Raw genomic sequence first — 17509 nt, forward strand, 5'->3', positions numbered from 1 at the left:
TTAAATAAGTACCAGTTAAGTACTGGGGTCAATGTAATCGACTTAATCCGTTTGTCTGTCCTTGTTTGTCTATATATATAATAATAATAATAATAATAATAGGGAGTATAACTCCAAACTGACAGGGAAAAATTCAGTTTAGTATTAAATCAAATTTCACAGTATAAATATATAAAATATAAAATATGAATTAGAGATAAAACCACTATTATGCATCTCAAACAGTGATAGACATAAACCAATACATAAATAACAAATAATATATATATTCAATATAATATATATATATATATTTTTTTTTTTTTCAAAAAGTATAAAATGAATGATAAATATAATATAATAAGTAAAAACACTACGTACATTTCATGGCTATAATTAAATTCGAATTAAAATTATAGTCAATTTTCAGGTTAATGATAATAGTTAAATAAATAGAGTTAAACAATATTTATTTAAGAAATAAATAAAATAATAATTTTTCTTATAGAAAAAACTCCATTATCTAAATTAGAAACTTAAAACATTAGGATTATTTCCTACAACCCATTTATTATGTTAAATATTTATTTTTAAGGTAAAAAAAGTAGATAGAAATATGTATTTATCTATGAAGATATAATATGGCCTTAAAAAAACATAATAAACTCTTGCATATCCTTAACTCAGTTATAGTCCAATATTTAATTACCAAATTATTTAACAAAATAATCAATATTCATATTTTTAGATTTAAGTTCACATCTAATAATTATAAAATATTTAAAAATAAGTATCTAAATTATAATAAAAAAATATAGTAATTAAAATCTAAAATTTACTCTATCAATAAATATATAAGCATATAATAAAAAATAAATTAATTAATTAGTCCATTATTACTTACATAAATATTATAAATATCGGTATAATATATTTATGAAATACATTTAAAAATTAAAGATTAAAAATCAAATTAAAAATGTATAACCTATCTTAAAAGAACTGTTTTACTATTTTACGATCTATATACCTCAGTGACTAAGTAATATCTTACAAATTACGTACGGAAAACCGTGTCATTGACTAAAATTTTAGTTAATGACACGGTTTTCGAAAGCTAAATAAACCTTTTCTATTTAAGATATTTTAAGAAGTTTTATTGTATTGTATTGTATACTATATAACTACTGATTGTTAATTTGAATCTATAATTATTTAGTTATTGATATGTATTTAATTATTAGATTATGACTGTACTTATTATATATTTATCATTCATTATATACTTTTTGAAAAAAAAAAACATATATATATATATATATATATATATATATATTATATATTATATTAATTATATATATTATTTGTTATTTATGTATTGGTTTATGTCTATCACTGTTTGAGTTGCATAATAGTGGTTTTATCTCTAATTCATATTTTATATATATAAGGAACTGGATATCAAGTAGTGATTCAGTATGACCATTTCAAGTGGCTCCATTTAATTGAACAATGCAGTCATTACACCATTTTAAATGCAGTGCCATCTTCAGCTGCACAAATAAATAAATGGAATTTTAACAAGTAGGACACATTGATATAATTTTTCTCAAATATTTTAACAGAGCAAAGTGATGGAAGTATTTCATGTTGTTGCTGTTGTAGGTAAGAATAGACTGCAACTTCTAAGAATCTCATGGAGCATATTGAGGTCATAGGGTTGTAAGGGATTGTAATTCATTTCTAATTCATTTATCTCTTTATCAACTACTAAATCTAAGACTAGAAGACCGTGTCTATTTTAAATATACATATACATACACGTGTTTATATATCATCATCATCATCGTTTAACATATGCTAGCATGGGTAGGATGGTTTCACAAGAACCACCCAGGCAGAAGCCTGCACTAGACTTCTGTGACCGTTTGACAGGATTTTTACAGTTGGATGTCCTTCCCAATGCCAACCACTCGGCAGAGTGAATTTCATGCTTTTTACATGTTATAAGCTCAGGCGAGGTCAGTTTTGGCAAGGTTTTTACAGCTGGAGTCCCTTACAGTGTGGACTGGGTGCTTTTAAGTGGCACCTGCACTGATAGGGTCACCAAGACAAAACAAAAAAAACTTTCAAGAGGGGAAGAGACATTGGAGGAGGGGATATATATAGGTGCAGGAGTGGCTGTGTGGTAAGTAGCTTGCTTATCAACCACATGGTTCTGGTTTCAGTCTCACTACATGGCACCTTGGGCAAGTGTCTTCTACTATAGCCTTGGACCAACCAAAGCCTTGTGAGTGGGTTTGGTAGACAGAAACTGAAAGAAACCCCTTGTATATATATATATATATATATATATATATATATATGTGTGTGTGTGTGTGTGTGTATGTATATGTTTGTGTCTGTGTTTGTCTCCCACCATTGCTTGACAACCAATGCTGGTATGTTTACATCCCCGTAACTTAGAAGTTCAGCAAAAGAGACCAATAGAATAAGTGCTAGACTTACAAAGAATAAATCCTGGGATTGATTTGTTCGACTAAATGCAGTACTCCAGCATGACTGCAGTCAAATGACTGAAACAAATAAATATATATATATATATATATATATATATATATGTACATACGTTTAGATATATGCATATATATATATATATAGCATAATTAAATCTCAGAATGAGATTGAAACAGTAATCGCTCGATAATGTAAAGTATAGAAGCCATCTTATCATGGCTAACCACATTGGGGAGGGGGTGTTACTGTAGCTTTATAGCCCCAAGAGATATTCGTCTGATATTGTGTCTAAAGCCAGCTAGAGACGAAGATCTCTTGGGGCTATAAAGCTACAGTAACACCCCCTCCCCAATGTGGTTAGCCATGATAAGATGGCTTCTATACTTTACAATATATATATATGTATACATGTTTATGTTTTCGTATATATATGTGTATGCTAATACTCTCATAAGCATGCGAGTGTTAACTGGAATATGTACTCTTTTAAGTTTATATATATCTCTATTTATTCAGAGATTCATGTTTGTCAGTTTCTATATATTTATTTTTTATTCTCTTTTTTTATCATTTTTTGTTTCTCTTGTATGTAAATCAGTTACAGTTTCCTGAGTACCATTTTGTACCTGACTATTTGTGTAGACCATTTTAAAATCAATTATCTATCATAATTACATATTTACATAAACGATGTTTTATGTCAGTGAAACAGCTGTTGAACAGTATGTGAAATTTATTCTTTTTTACTTTTTATTCTAAATATATTGATCTCAACAATCATTTTAACCATCTCTGTATATTTGTGTAAATTAGTTTCACTAGGATTTACTACATTGTAATAAATGTGTTGGAGATTAACAATATATTATTAATTAAACTCTTAATTTCCGTGGGTTTTTTTTTTTGTTCATACATCAATTTTATACATCCCTCTTTTACACACACTTTCATAAATATATATGCAGTAATTAAATAACTTGAAATTAAATTGGCTAATAGATAAGACACAGTAACTTCATTTAATTTACTCTTTTAGGAATTTTATTCTGACCTCAAGAACAGCATTGGAGAAAAACAGAAATTGCCAAAAGATCTGGTGCTGCAATCTTTAACAGATGTTAGTACTGACATATTTAATAAGCTCAGGTTAGTTTTTTACTATTATTGTGTAAATGTTTTACGACATGGAAGAAAAATATGTTTATACCATATTATAACTCTTTTTTTTAGTTTGATGATCATTTGAGTAAAACTATAGTTGCTCACTCTTACTATAAAGAAATACCAAGAAAATTTGTGCAAGAGGTAGATTGTATGAAGCATCTCTTATTATAAAAGGCAGATTTTATCTGCCTCCCTTTGTCTCTTATAGAAATCTACAATATAGGATTTCTTCAATTACAATTTACCTAGCATTTTTAAGAGTAGAATACATCGGGTCGTGCCAGGTCCGGTTTTTAAAATTTCAACCCCAATTAAGCAAAATTTCGAGAAAACTCACATTGTGGTGTGTAAGTCAAGTGCTTTTCTTAGTGTGGGCTACAGCACACACACACACACACACACACACACACACACAAACGCAGCGATCTGCTTCACTCACGCTATCACCCTAATTTCTCCTCCTTTCTCTTTGCAAGTGTGCAACGATTAAAGTGAAAGTATTTATATAAAACGGATCACTCATGCTATCACCCTAATTTCTCATACTTTCTCTTTGCAAGTGTACCTTAAACCACTACTAAAAAAAAAAAAAACACAGCAAACAGAAACAAATAAATACATAACGATTTACTCCTCACACAATTTCTTCAATTACAGTTTACCTATGATTTTTACAAGTACTTCCATTCGGTCATGCCATACAAAATTTCTTTCAATTTCACTCCCAATTAAGACAAAATTCGAGAAAACTCAATATTTTAACATTTCACTCCGAAAGCATTGATGTACATGTGTGTGTGTGCGTGAGTGTGTGTGTGTGTGTGTGTTTAATGGGGTGTGCGACACAGAAAGTGTGGTGTGGAAGTGAAGTGCTTTTGTTAGTGTATGTAAAGAGACAGAGAGAGTAATGTTGTGCTGTGTGTGTATGTGTGAAAGACAGAGATAACTGAACTTCTTTATTCACTTTTTGTAGTGAGTGACTGAGAGAGAAAAGAGAGAGAGAGGTTATGTATGTATATATGTATGTATGGCTTCAGTGACACACACACAAAAACAAATACCTACGTACACCTAAAGCACGCACACACACACACACAAGCGGAGTGCGAACTTCAAAAGAACTTCGCGCGCTATCTATCTGGTTTGCCATTCCTCACACACACGCATACACATACATATATGACAGTGACAAACACAAACGTTTCAAACAACTACATACAAACACTCAAACATACACACACGTGTGTGTTTGTTATTAGTAAAAAAGGCGCCAAACACAACTCACTTCTCATTCGAACACATTTGCAAAAACACACCGACGGTCGGATTGCCATAACAATACAGAAAAGGTAAATTGGTTTTTAATTTACTTTCTGTCGTTAAATTTTGGTAGTATTAATTGGCGAGCGTACTTCTGTTGTCAATTGTTGACAGAAAGAAATTGTAAGCTAATAATGTGTGTGTAGGAAGTGAAGGATAAAAATATTGCAAGAAGTGGACAGATGTACATATATACATCCATACATACATGTGTGTGTGTGTCTATGTATGTGTATTAATGTGTGTGTGTTATCTCTATATAAAGCTGAAGTTGTCTGTGTGCGCCACATTTGGTAACCTTCAACTAACACTATCTCCTCCGAGACCCTGCAGCGCAAGTTGACCAAAATTGAGAGTGTGATAGAAGAAGGGTTGCTCTTCCTTCCGTAGAACATAAAATTCAAATCGGACCATGTTAACACCAAAAATTATTTACATCAAAAAGCTGCTTTTTTCTATGAAAATCCCTATTTTTTATGATTTTTTCACTGCTGTGTCGCCACTTTTCGGTATATTTCGACCAGAAAAATGTTCACAAAATTTTTACTTTTCAAAATTACAATTCCAGCGGGTCGAAACAAACCCGAGCAACGCCGGGCGATACTGCTAGTGTATAATAAAAGTAATTCTGTGCTACAGAGGGATTTTGACATTGAATGTGGAAGCTCCGCAGAATATGAATAAAACTGAGGCAAGCATAATCTTTTGGCTGTATAATGTTAAGCTGCATGAAATGCAGGGCTCAAATGAGCTAAAAGAGCAACTAAATATTAAAAGCATCAGCCAGAATGTAAAGGAGAGACAGTGCTGGTATGGAGAAGGAATTTTGTGGAGAATATCTCTAAAAGATTAAAACTCATTTGTATTCACATTTCATGGCCACTTTACTCTCAAAATATTTTCCCATTATGCACCAGTTCGGCTGTGTAACATTGCAAGGAAGCAAGATTGAACTTCATTTTCAATAGTATATAGATTGGTGATTGATATCAACCACTAATGTTGATTATTTGCATCTTTTTTCTGATTCAGGAATCAGGCCTCTTTAAGAATAGAATTATTTATTACACATATGTATAAGGTATTGGTATATATCAGGCAACATAGTAGTGGTCTAGTACAGAATGATAACAGGATAATGCTGTTGTACGATGGTGAGAAGAGTTGCTATGCTAAGAGAAGTAAAGCTAAGTTATGAAGTATGAACAGGTAGAAGGAAGTGATACTTGAGAAGTAGCAATTAGCAATGGGATAACTAAAAGCTAAGAATGAAAGATGACAGAATTGAACAATGAAAAGAAAACTATGGAAAATGTGGAAAAATGACAAAATGAAAAATTTAAAAATTAAAATTTAAAAGATAACAAGAAGCTGAGATAGTGTGAGAGGTTTTAATATATTACGTGAACAGTCAGGAGGCCTTTGGAAATCCTCATTTGAAAATCCCAGAAAGTTTTTTTTTTCTTCAAAAATTCAAAAGGTCTAAATTGTTTTTTGAGAGGTAGGTAGATAGATAAAACATATCTGGAAGCATGAATCTCAACAGGCACACATACAGAAGCTTCCTAGCACACAACTCCTCCACACCACAGTTCTGTTGCCTAATAAAAAATAAAGAAGCAACTCAAAGTATGTCTGATTGTCACCAGCACAAGATCCCCTCTCTGGAAGCTGGAATGGCTTGTAGCATGGCTACCTAGGCCACCACTGGCACAGATACCAGCACACCTTAAGAACAGCTTGCAACTCATCGAACTGCTATGTGGGCTCCTGCCCAGAATTGTCTCAAACAATGACTATGCTTTTAACCTGGATGAATGGTCCTTGTATACCAGCATATCACTGGCTGAAGACATTCTAACAATCCAAGAATGACTAGAGTGAGGCCAGACGTTGACCAAAGACTTCCCACCAGCAGGCCTCAAATCCATCCTAGATTTCTGCACTGGTAACACATACTTCCGGTACAAAAACACCACATACCAACAATGCAGCAGCCTTCCAACAGGATCCTGATTCAGTGGCATCCTCGTCACCCTTACCCTAGACAAACTGGAGTACCAAGCACTCCATGCAGGACAATACATCATCCTATATCGAAGATACATCAATGATGCCTCTGTCTTAACCAAATCCAGGGATCAGGACCCTTAACGTCTTTAACAGCCTCCACCACAACAGCCAATTCAATGTTGAACACCCAGACACAAATGGCCTGCTGAGTCTCTTGGACGTCACATCAGGACATGCCACAATCCACTTCTTCAAGAAAGGAGAAGAAAGACATTTTCCTCCTTTCTGATTCAGCATATTCACAGACGTTGAAACATAATGAAGTTTTTAATGAGTTCATCTGCCACATATACAGATGCAACGAGGCTGATGTAAAAGACAATGTAAGGGCAGATTTTATCAGGATGCTGTACAGTAGAGGATACAAGCCCAGGTTCATAGAGAAACAACTACCGACAAACCAATGACATTAATAACAACAACAGAAGGAAAGGGGAAAGTAAACAAAGTGAAAGGGAAAGAGAAAAGCAAAAAGGGTTAAATGGCCATATGTCAACCTTCCATACTACAGAGAATGGATTGCAAACAAACTAAGGAATGATGTCAGAATCATAAGGCAAGGTCATATCCTCAGACACTACCTCTCCCACAACAACAACATACAGAATATATGCTGTCTGAACCACTTCCCCATCAAAACCAAACAGTCAGCCAACAATGACTTGTATTAGTGGAGATAAATGTATTGGATTGATTAAACGACACCTTCATGTCAGAGTGGAAGAACATTTTCACAAGGCCATGACACCCAGTGCTGTATTCCCACACCACCAACACTGCAATGGGGAGTTCTCCACCTGGATACTGGCCAGGGGAACAGATGCAGTCAACCTTCAAATAAAGGAGGCACATTTCATCAAGAAGAAGGTGCCCAGCCTCAATTGCCAGAATATATTTGATGGCTGGAAGTTCATTTACTGCCTTTGAAGCCTCTAACCAGCACCAGCTGTAATAAATGCCAACACCAGCAGTAGTAAATGCCAATGCTAGCAGTAATAACCATGGAAAGTCTGATGAAGGATTATAGATCCAAAAGCACTTATTTAACCCATTAACTCAAGAACTAGCAATAAGGCAGACCACATACAAACAGTAGGTCCTTTCTCTGTATTTATCTATCTATCTATCTATCTATCTATCTATCTATATATCTATCTATCTACCTCTCAAAGAATCATTAGACCTTTTAACTTTGAACTTTGATAAATGGAAAATATCTGTCTCTCTATTTACATCTCAAAAAACTGTTAGACCTTTTGAACATTTGAAGAAAAAAAACTTTCTGGTTTCTATGGTTAGAGCCCTTGCTCATGCCACTTTCTTCACAGAGTGTACACATGTGTGTATCTTGCAAGACAGAAAAGAAGAGAGGAAACGAAAAAATCTGCTACTACTAAGAGCAAGTATTTAGAAGTGAAAGGTGTAGGTAGGTGGCTGTATGACTGATGTTGAAAGGCTAAAGTATGATAGAGGGACAAGCACAGGTGTCCTGCTATAGAGGAGGTACACGGCTGAAAGAAATAAGAGGAAGATAGTGATGGGGTGCTAGAACAAACTCTCAAAGAACAAGGAAGTGAGCATGAGAGAGTGGATACTTTCAAATATAGTTTGAAGGGAGTAAACAGGTGGAGGTAGAGATTAATGTAGAGGAGAATGAACTAGGATGAGGGTGCAGATGATGGGAAATAACCATTATGTATAGGGGTAAGGTGGGATATATAGAAGTAGCCCAAGAAGGCTAGAACAGTAAGTAATAGGATGATGTGCAAAGTGTAGGAGCAGTGGAGAAGGAGATATAGAGATTTAGGAGCTGTGGTAGGTGGCTCATGATAGTAGATATAATAGTTGAAGAAGGTACTTTGAATACCCAGAAATGGGGTGATTGGTTGAAATAGTGTTGGCAGTGATGATGAGGAATGGAAGTGGGGAAGATGAGAGACCATTGTGGAGAAGATGGGATGTACCAATTCTGTGAGTGGAGAATGGAGTGGGTAACAGAGCCTTGCATGAACATTCAGGCTAAACTGAGTGGTTTTAGGATGTCATTTTGGTGTGTGCATATGTATGTATACATAAACACACACATGCATGCGTATTTCATCATCGTTTAACATCCGTTCTCCATGCTAGCATGGGTTGGACGGTTCGACCGGGGATCTGGGAAGCCAGAAGGCTGCACCAGGCTCCGGTCTTATCTGGCAATGTTTCTACAGCTGGATGCCCTTCCTAACGCCAACCACTCTGTGAGTGTAGTGGGTGCTTTTTAAATAAATAAATAAATAATAGTAACTGTTGTGATCAGTTCAATACTTGAATGTGTGTAATTTATGCTCATATGAAGACAACATACCAAATATTGGAAAATTTCAGCTACAGAGTGTGTTAAGATTACAGATGAACATTTCTACATGTTTCAATTATTTGCAGCATATCTATACATAAGATACCTACATTGTATCATATAAATACAGCACTGTAATGTTACACACATAAACAAATAAACCAAGTAACATTTCTAAAGAATTCACAAGAAAATACAGTGCTTGATATATATGTCTCAATACAAATGTAGAATTAAAAATCTGAAAGGAAAAATTACCCAAGCTATGAACAACTTTAAATTTAATTCTGACAAAACTTTTAAAGTAGATCATTGTCTATTCATAGATATTTGTATTTGTTTTTTAAAATAAACAAAGTCATCATGGCTAAACGCATGTCTCCTTTGACCAAATCATGACTACAGTTACTGTATACAATGGACCTGTGTTCTTAACACAGACTTATATGAAGTACATATACAATTTGACTCCTCAAAAGTTTGGTTTTATGGAAAGGCTAAAAAATTCGGGGAATTCCAAACACCCATGATTATATTTTCACCCAAAATATTTAAATGAAGAAGCAGAATGTATCATTAGATGTAAATTGATGTATCTAACAGAAATGACTGATTCAAAGCAGGTTGGCACTATGAAGCCAGCCATTGAAGATAATAATCCCACTTCCATTGTTGGGCAGATAGGACAGTCAGCTAAACTTAGCAGTAAACAACACACTAATAATTTGGCTGAAATCCATATCTATACTGTACAAACAGAAAACCAAAAACTTGTGTATGATTTACAAGTGGTTTGAGATGATATTTTTGAACAGGTCCATAACTTTATTTTGAATGACAGGCCTTATAACACTAGTATAAGTAAAGAACCCAATAAATTAGCATTAGAAGCAGTAAATGAAATAGCAAAAAAAATGAAGATCATACAGTCTTGAGGGATGAAAACAATCTACAAAATCATTAACCTTTTCCTATTATATCTGAAGACTACACAGTCTTGAACTATGAAACCAATCTATAAAATCATTAACCTTTTGCTATATGTCTCAGCTATTAAATTATTAGCATATTGTGAAGAGTTGAAGCCACACAATTGAAATTCAAGCAGAAAGTCTGAAACCAGTATAACACATCATCATCATCATCATTTAGCGTCCGTTTTCCATGCTAGCATGGGTTGGACGGTTCTACTGGGGTCTGTGAAGCCAGAAGGCTTCATCAGGCCCAGTCAAATCTGGCAGTGTTTCTACGGCTGGATGCCCTTCCTAACGCCAACTACTCCGTGAGTGTAGTGGGTGCTTTTTACGTGCCACCCGCACTGGTGCCAGACAGAGCTGGCAAACGGCCACGAACGGATGGTGCTTTTTATGTGCCACCGGCACGAGGGCCAGGCGAGGCTGGCAACGGACACGAAACGGGGCGGTGCTGGCAACGGTCGCGAAACGGAAAGTTCTCTTACATGCCACCGGCACTGGTAACACATCTGCAATTTCCATTGATCGATTTCCATTGATCGATTTCGATTCTGATCCTCACTTGCCTCAATGGGTCTTCACAAGCAGAGTTTCGACATGCCACCGGCACTGGTAGCACATCCGCAATTTCCATTGATCGATTTCGATTCTGATCCTCACTTGCCTCAACACGTCTTCACAAGTAGAGTTTTGTGTCCCAAGAAGGGAAGGTATGCATACGTAGGCTGGCTCCATCCCATGTAGAAGGTCACGGGTTGTGGACTCACTTGTCCTGCCGGGTCTTCTCGCGCACAGCACACTTCCAGAGGTCTCGGTCTCTAGTCATTTCCTCAGTGAGACCTAAAGTTCGAAGGTCGTGCTTCACCACCTCGTCCCAGGTTTTCCTGGGTCTGCCTCTTCCACAGGTTCCCTCAACCGCTAGGGTGTGGCACTTTTTCACACAACTATCTTCATCCATTCTCGCCACATGACCATACCAGCGCAAACGTCTCTCTTGCACACCACAACTGATGCTTCTTAGGTCCAGCTTTTCTCTCAAGGTACTTACACTCTGCCGAGTGTGAGTACCGGCATTACACATCCATCGGAGCATACTGGCTTCATTTCTAGCGAGCTTACGCATATCCTCAGCAGTCACGGCCCATGTTTCACTGCCATGTAGCATGGCTGTTCGTACACACGCATCATACAGTCTGCCTTTCACTCTGTGCGAGAGGCCTTTTGTCACCAGCAGAGGTAAGAGCTCTCTGAACTTTGCCCAAGCTATTCTTACTCTAGCAGTTACACTTTCAGCACACCCACCCCCGCTGCTGACTTGGTCACCTAGGTAACGGAAACTATCAACTATTTCTAGTTTTTCTCCCTGGAAAGTGACGGAAGTTGGTCTCAGAGCATTTTCAGTGTTTATTGTTCCTGAGCATCTGCCACATACAAAAACCATCTTCCTAGTTAGCCTTCCTTTGACATTGCTGCATCTCTTATGTGTCCATAGCTTACACTTGGTGCATCTTATAGAGTTTCTACCTACACCTTTTCTACAGATCGAGCAGGGCCAGCTACCTGAAGGTGTTTGTGATTTGTCTACCTTCCTACTGATTACGACTTTGGTTTTAGCTAGATTGACTCTGAGGCCCTTCGATTCTAATCCTTGTTTCCACACCTGAAACTTCTCCTCCAGTTCTGATAGCGACTCAGCAATTAGAGCAAGGTCATCAGCATAGAGGAGCTCCCAAGGGCATCCTGTCTTGAATTCCTCCGTTATTGCCTGGAGGACTATGATAAATAGGAGGGGGCTGAGTACTGAGCCTTGGTGGACCCCTACCTCTACCCGGAATTCTTCACTGTACTCATTTCCAACCCTCACCCTACTAGCGGCGTCCCTATACATGGCCCGCACAGCTCTCACTAACCATTCATCTATCCCTAGTTTTCTCATTGCCCACCAGATAAGGGATCGGGGGACCCTGTCGAAGGCTTTCTCCATGTCAACAAAAGCCAGGTACAGGGGCTTATCTTTGGCTAGGTATTTCTCCTGCAGCTGCCTTACCAGGAATATAGCATCAGTAGTACTTTTCCCTGGCACAAACCCAAACTGCATCTCATCTAAACTAACTCTCTCTCTAATTAGTTGGGCTATGACCCTCTCCGTAACCTTCATCACCTGGTCCAACAGCTTGATACCTCTGTAGTTATTTGTATCTAGGGCATCACCTTTACCTTTGTAGCAGTTGACTATTATACTGCTACACCAGTCATTGGGTATGACCCCTTTGTGTATCACCTGATTAACTATATGGGTGACTAGGCTATAGCCGACACTACCAGACATTTTGAGCATCTCTGCAGTGATTCCTGATGGGCCTGGGGCTTTCCCTGTCTTCATGCTTCTAATTGCCTTAGCTACCACAGAACTATCAACTCGGATAGCTGGTCCCTCTGTTGGGTCAACATTCGGCAGACTCTCTTTATCCCATTCATTTTCTTCATTCAGCAACCTTTCATAGTGGCATCTCCAAACCTCTCTCTTTGCATCCTCATTTAGCGCAAGTGAACCATCTTCCATGCGAACACACTTCTCTCCTACCACATCACGATTCTCTCTCAAACACTGTCTTGCAACACGAAACACCTCCAGTCTTTGGTCCTCACGGCGCAGAACATTGGCAAATTTTTTCTTATCTGCTTCCCCTCTGGCTAAATAAACCTGTCTCCTAGCTTCTCTTTTGGCAGTCTGATACAATTCCCTGCTACCCCCATTTTTCCAGACCTTCCAAGCCTGTCTCTTTTTTCTAATAGCCCTGTCTACAATATTGTTCCACCACCACGTTATTCTAGGTCGAGAGGGGACTTTGCACCAGCCACAGATCTGGTCAGTGGCTCTCAGCAGGTTGTCCCTTAGAAACGTCCAGCTGTCTTCTACCCCCTGTGATGCTCTATCCCCTTCTACTTCGTCAGAGGCTTCAAGTAATATTTCCCTAAATCTCTGTCCATTTGCAGGATCTTTAAGCTTCCAGATCCTTCTTCTCCATATTTGTCGTCTTCTGGTTGTCCTCCTAGTCCTGATCCTAAAGTCACTAACTACCAGTCTATGTTGTGGGGTACATTCTTCACCTGGGAAGGTTTTGGCATTTATAAGCAGCCATCTCTCCCTTTGCCTTGTAAGGATGTAGTCAATTTGGCTGGTATGTTGGCCCGATTGGTAAGTGACTAGGTGGCTGGTAGGTTTCCTGAAGTTAGTGTTGCAAATCATAAGATTATTTGCATCGCAGAACTCCAGCAGCCTGGTTCCCTCCTCGTTGCGGGAGCCATAGCCATAGCCTCCATGTACGCCATGGAAGCCCCCAGCATGTCGTCCAACGTGACCATTGAAGTCACCAGCCACAAAGATAAGGTCTCTGTCGTTCGCCAATGAGGTAGTCTGCAGTAGAGTGTCATAGAATCGGTCTTTCTGTCCATCGGGTAGCCCCGACTGAGGAGCATAGGCTGATATAATGGTTGCTAAACTATGATGAAGCACTAATCTAATCTTAAGTATTCTGTCACTTACTCTGATTACCTCAATTACTTTATCTACCCATTTCTCAGCGATAAGTATACCCACGCCACCAACCCCGTCAGTGTTCCCTGCCCAGAAAATCTTGTACCTGCGTTCCTTGCCTGTGAGGAACCTAGCTGATCCTCCTCTCCACCTTATTTCTTGCATGCAACATATATCCACACATCTCCGTTCAAGCATCTCGACTATCTCACCAGACCTACCTTTCAGAGTGCCAACGTTGAGGGTGCCAACCCTGAGGGTGTGGAAGGCATGGGCTCTAGAGACCCTGGGACGGTGGACAGTAGCTTCGTGTACCTGAAAAGAAAGCTCGCATTTGGCAGAATTCATGTGAAAGAAATGAAGTAGTAAAGTAGCCTTCAGTACAACCTGCATAACGCTAGCCTTTCATATTTTGCACTGTATGAACATTACCTTACATAGGTCGAGACTAGGGGTAGGGAGGGGTATGGATGGTGAGAGCATTTGCAGTCTTCATGGGAAGCAACCCCGGAATGGAAGAGAATAGGAACTTCCGGCATGCGTGGTGGGGGTGGGAGTGCGGGTGCACCGTAGCTGAGTAAAGAGGTTCTGTTAATCGTGAGCTAGCAAATGGGTTTGTATGAATCGGGAGACAATACTAAACGAAAAATTGAAAAATCAGAGTGGCTATGAACCTGGAGACAAGTCTAAACGAAAAAAAAATGTTTGAGCTAGACAGGGTAATGAGGGAATACTGAAAGAATGAGTGACAATACAATGAGATGGAAATTGAAGAATAGAGAAAGAATAAGGATAAGTGCAAGAAAGAAGGTAGTCGTAGCGAGGTTGGACGATTCACTTAACTTTTAGCCATTCATGATCTGTGCGTATTCTTTAGATATTTTGAAGCGAGTGAGGTTAACGATAAATGCGATGGCTCTTTTATGTATGGCGATGATGGTTTTGGGGAGGGGGGGGCATAGAGGACCATGGCGATGATGGTTATGGGAAGGGGGGACATAGCGAGAGAGAGAGATACGGTTAGTTAGAGAGAGAGGTCAAGGGACACGTGACAATAAGCGGTGTGAGGGAATTTGACTGGGGACGGCATTGTCGATAAATAAACATTAGATAAATAGGTTTGAAAATCAGAAAAATCAGAGGGAATATCATTATTGATAGCTAATATAACACCGTAGCTGAGTAAAGAGGTTCTGTTAATCGTGAGCTAGCAAATGGGTTTGTATGAATCGGGAGACAATACTAAACGAAAAATTGAAAAATCAGAGTGGCTATGAACCTGGAGACAAGTCTAAACGAAAAAAAAAAATGTTTGAGCTAGACAGGGTAATGAGGGAATACTGAAAGAATGAGTGACAATACAATGAGATGGAAATTGAAGAATAGAGAAAGAATAAGGATAAGTGCAAGAAAGAAGGTAGTCGTAGCGAGGTTGGACGATTCACTTAACTTTTAGCCATTCATGATCTGTGCGTATTCTTTAGATATTTTGAAGCGAGTGAGGTTAACGATAAATGCGATGGCTCTTTTATGTATGGCGATGATGGTTTTGGGGAGGGGGGGGCATAGAGGACCATGGCGATGATGGTTATGGGAAGGGGGGACATAGCGAGAGAGAGAGATACGGTTAGTTAGAGAGAGAGGTCAAGGGACACGTGACAATAAGCGGTGTGAGGGAATTTGACTGGGGACGGCATTGTCGATAAATAAACATTAGATAAATAGGTTTGAAAATCAGAAAAATCAGAGGGAATATCATTATTGATAGCTAATATAACACCGTAGCTGAGTAAAGAGGTTCTGTTAATCGTGAGCTAGCAAATGGGTTTGTATGAATCGGGAGACAATACTAAACGAAAAATTGAAAAATCAGAGTGGCTATGAACCTGGAGACAAGTCTAAACGAAAAAAAAAAATGTTTGAGCTAGACAGGGTAATGAGGGAATACTGAAAGAATGAGTGACAATACAATGAGATGGAAATTGAAGAATAGAGAAAGAATAAGGATAAGTGCAAGAAAGAAGGTAGTCGTAGCGAGGTTGGACGATTCACTTAACTTTTAGCCATTCATGATCTGTGCGTATTCTTTAGATATTTTGAAGCGAGTGGGGTTAACGATAAATGCGATGGCTCTTTTATGTATGGCGATGATGGTTTTGGGGAGGGGGGGGCATAGAGGACCATGGCGATGATGGTTATGGGAAGGGGGGACATAGCGAGAGAGAGATACGGTTAGTTAGAGAGAGAGGTCAAGGGACACGTGACAATAAGCGGTGTGAGGGAATTTGACTGAGGACGGCATTGTCGATAAATAAACATTAGATAAATAGGTTTGAAAATCAGAAAAATCAGAGGGAATATCATTATTGATAGCTAATATAACACCGTAGCTGAGTAAAGAGGTTCTGTTAATCGTGAGCTAGCAAATGGGTTTGTATGAATCGGGAGACAATACTAAACGAAAAATTGAAAAATCAGAGTGGCTATGAACCTGGAGACAAGTCTAAACGAAAAAAAAATGTTTGAGCTAGACAGGGTAATGAGGGAATACTGAAAGAATGAGTGACAATACAATGAGATGGAAATTGAAGAATAGAGAAAGAATAAGGATAAGTGCAAGAAAGAAGGTAGTCGTAGCGAGGTTGGACGATTCACTTAACTTTTAGCCATTCATGATCTGTGCGTATTCTTTAGATATTTTGAAGCGAGTGGGGTTAACGATAAATGCGATGGCTCTTTTATGTATGGCGATGATGGTTTTGGGGAGGGGGGGGCATAGAGGACCATGGCGATGATGGTTATGGGAAGGGGGGACATAGCGAGAGAGAGATACGGTTAGTTAGAGAGAGAGGTCAAGGGACACGTGACAATAAGCGGTGTGAGGGAATTTGACTGGGGACAGCATTGTCGATAAATAAACATTAGATAAATAGGTTTGAAAATCAGAAAAATCAGAGGGAATATCATTATTGATAGCTAATATAACACCGTAGCTGAGTAAAGAGGTTCTGTTAATCGTGAGCTAGCAAATGGGTTTGTATGAATCGGGAGACAATACTAAACGAAAAATTGAAAAATCAGAGTGGCTATGAACCTGGAGACAAGTCTAAACGAAAAAAAAATGTTTGAGCTAGACAGGGTAATGAGGGAATACTGAAAGAATGAGTGACAATACAATGAGATGGAAATTGAAGAATAGAGAAAGAATAAGGATAAGTGCAAGAAAGAAGGTAGTCGTAGCGAGGTTGGACGATTCACTTAACTTTTAGCCATTCATGATCTGTGCGTATTCTTTAGATATTTTGAACTTAAAAAATAAAATTTTATTCCTGCATGAAAATATCTCACAGATGATTGTAGTTATGAAACGTAACACAAACAATAGCTTCACATGACATGAGGAAGATCACAGAAAAAGTTAGTGAGGCAGTTAGGTGATATAGGGATACATAAGGGGCTAAACTCCAAACTGCACCAGTTGAAACAACTCACAGCTGCAGCTGAGAATCTAAAATATAAATCTACAGCATATAAACAGTAAATGTTCAATAGATTATTTGCCAGGGATCCCATTTCTGTTTATCAAAGCTTCAATGAGGAAGG

General features: G+C 38.0%; 1 protein-coding gene across 1 annotated transcript in view; it reads left to right on the forward strand.

Moving 5' to 3' along the window:
* Window positions 1-17509, forward strand: part of LOC115210256 — a 439746-nt gene that overhangs the window by 218186 nt on the left and 204051 nt on the right. The window contains exon 22 of the mRNA XM_029778744.2: window positions 3533-3642. Coding sequence (XP_029634604.1) covers window positions 3533-3642 — 110 coding nt within the window. The remainder of the gene's footprint in view (window positions 1-3532; window positions 3643-17509) is intronic.

This window comes from Octopus sinensis, linkage group LG1 (genome assembly GCF_006345805.1).
Source record: "Octopus sinensis linkage group LG1, ASM634580v1, whole genome shotgun sequence".
NCBI lineage: Eukaryota > Metazoa > Mollusca > Cephalopoda > Octopoda > Octopodidae > Octopus > Octopus sinensis.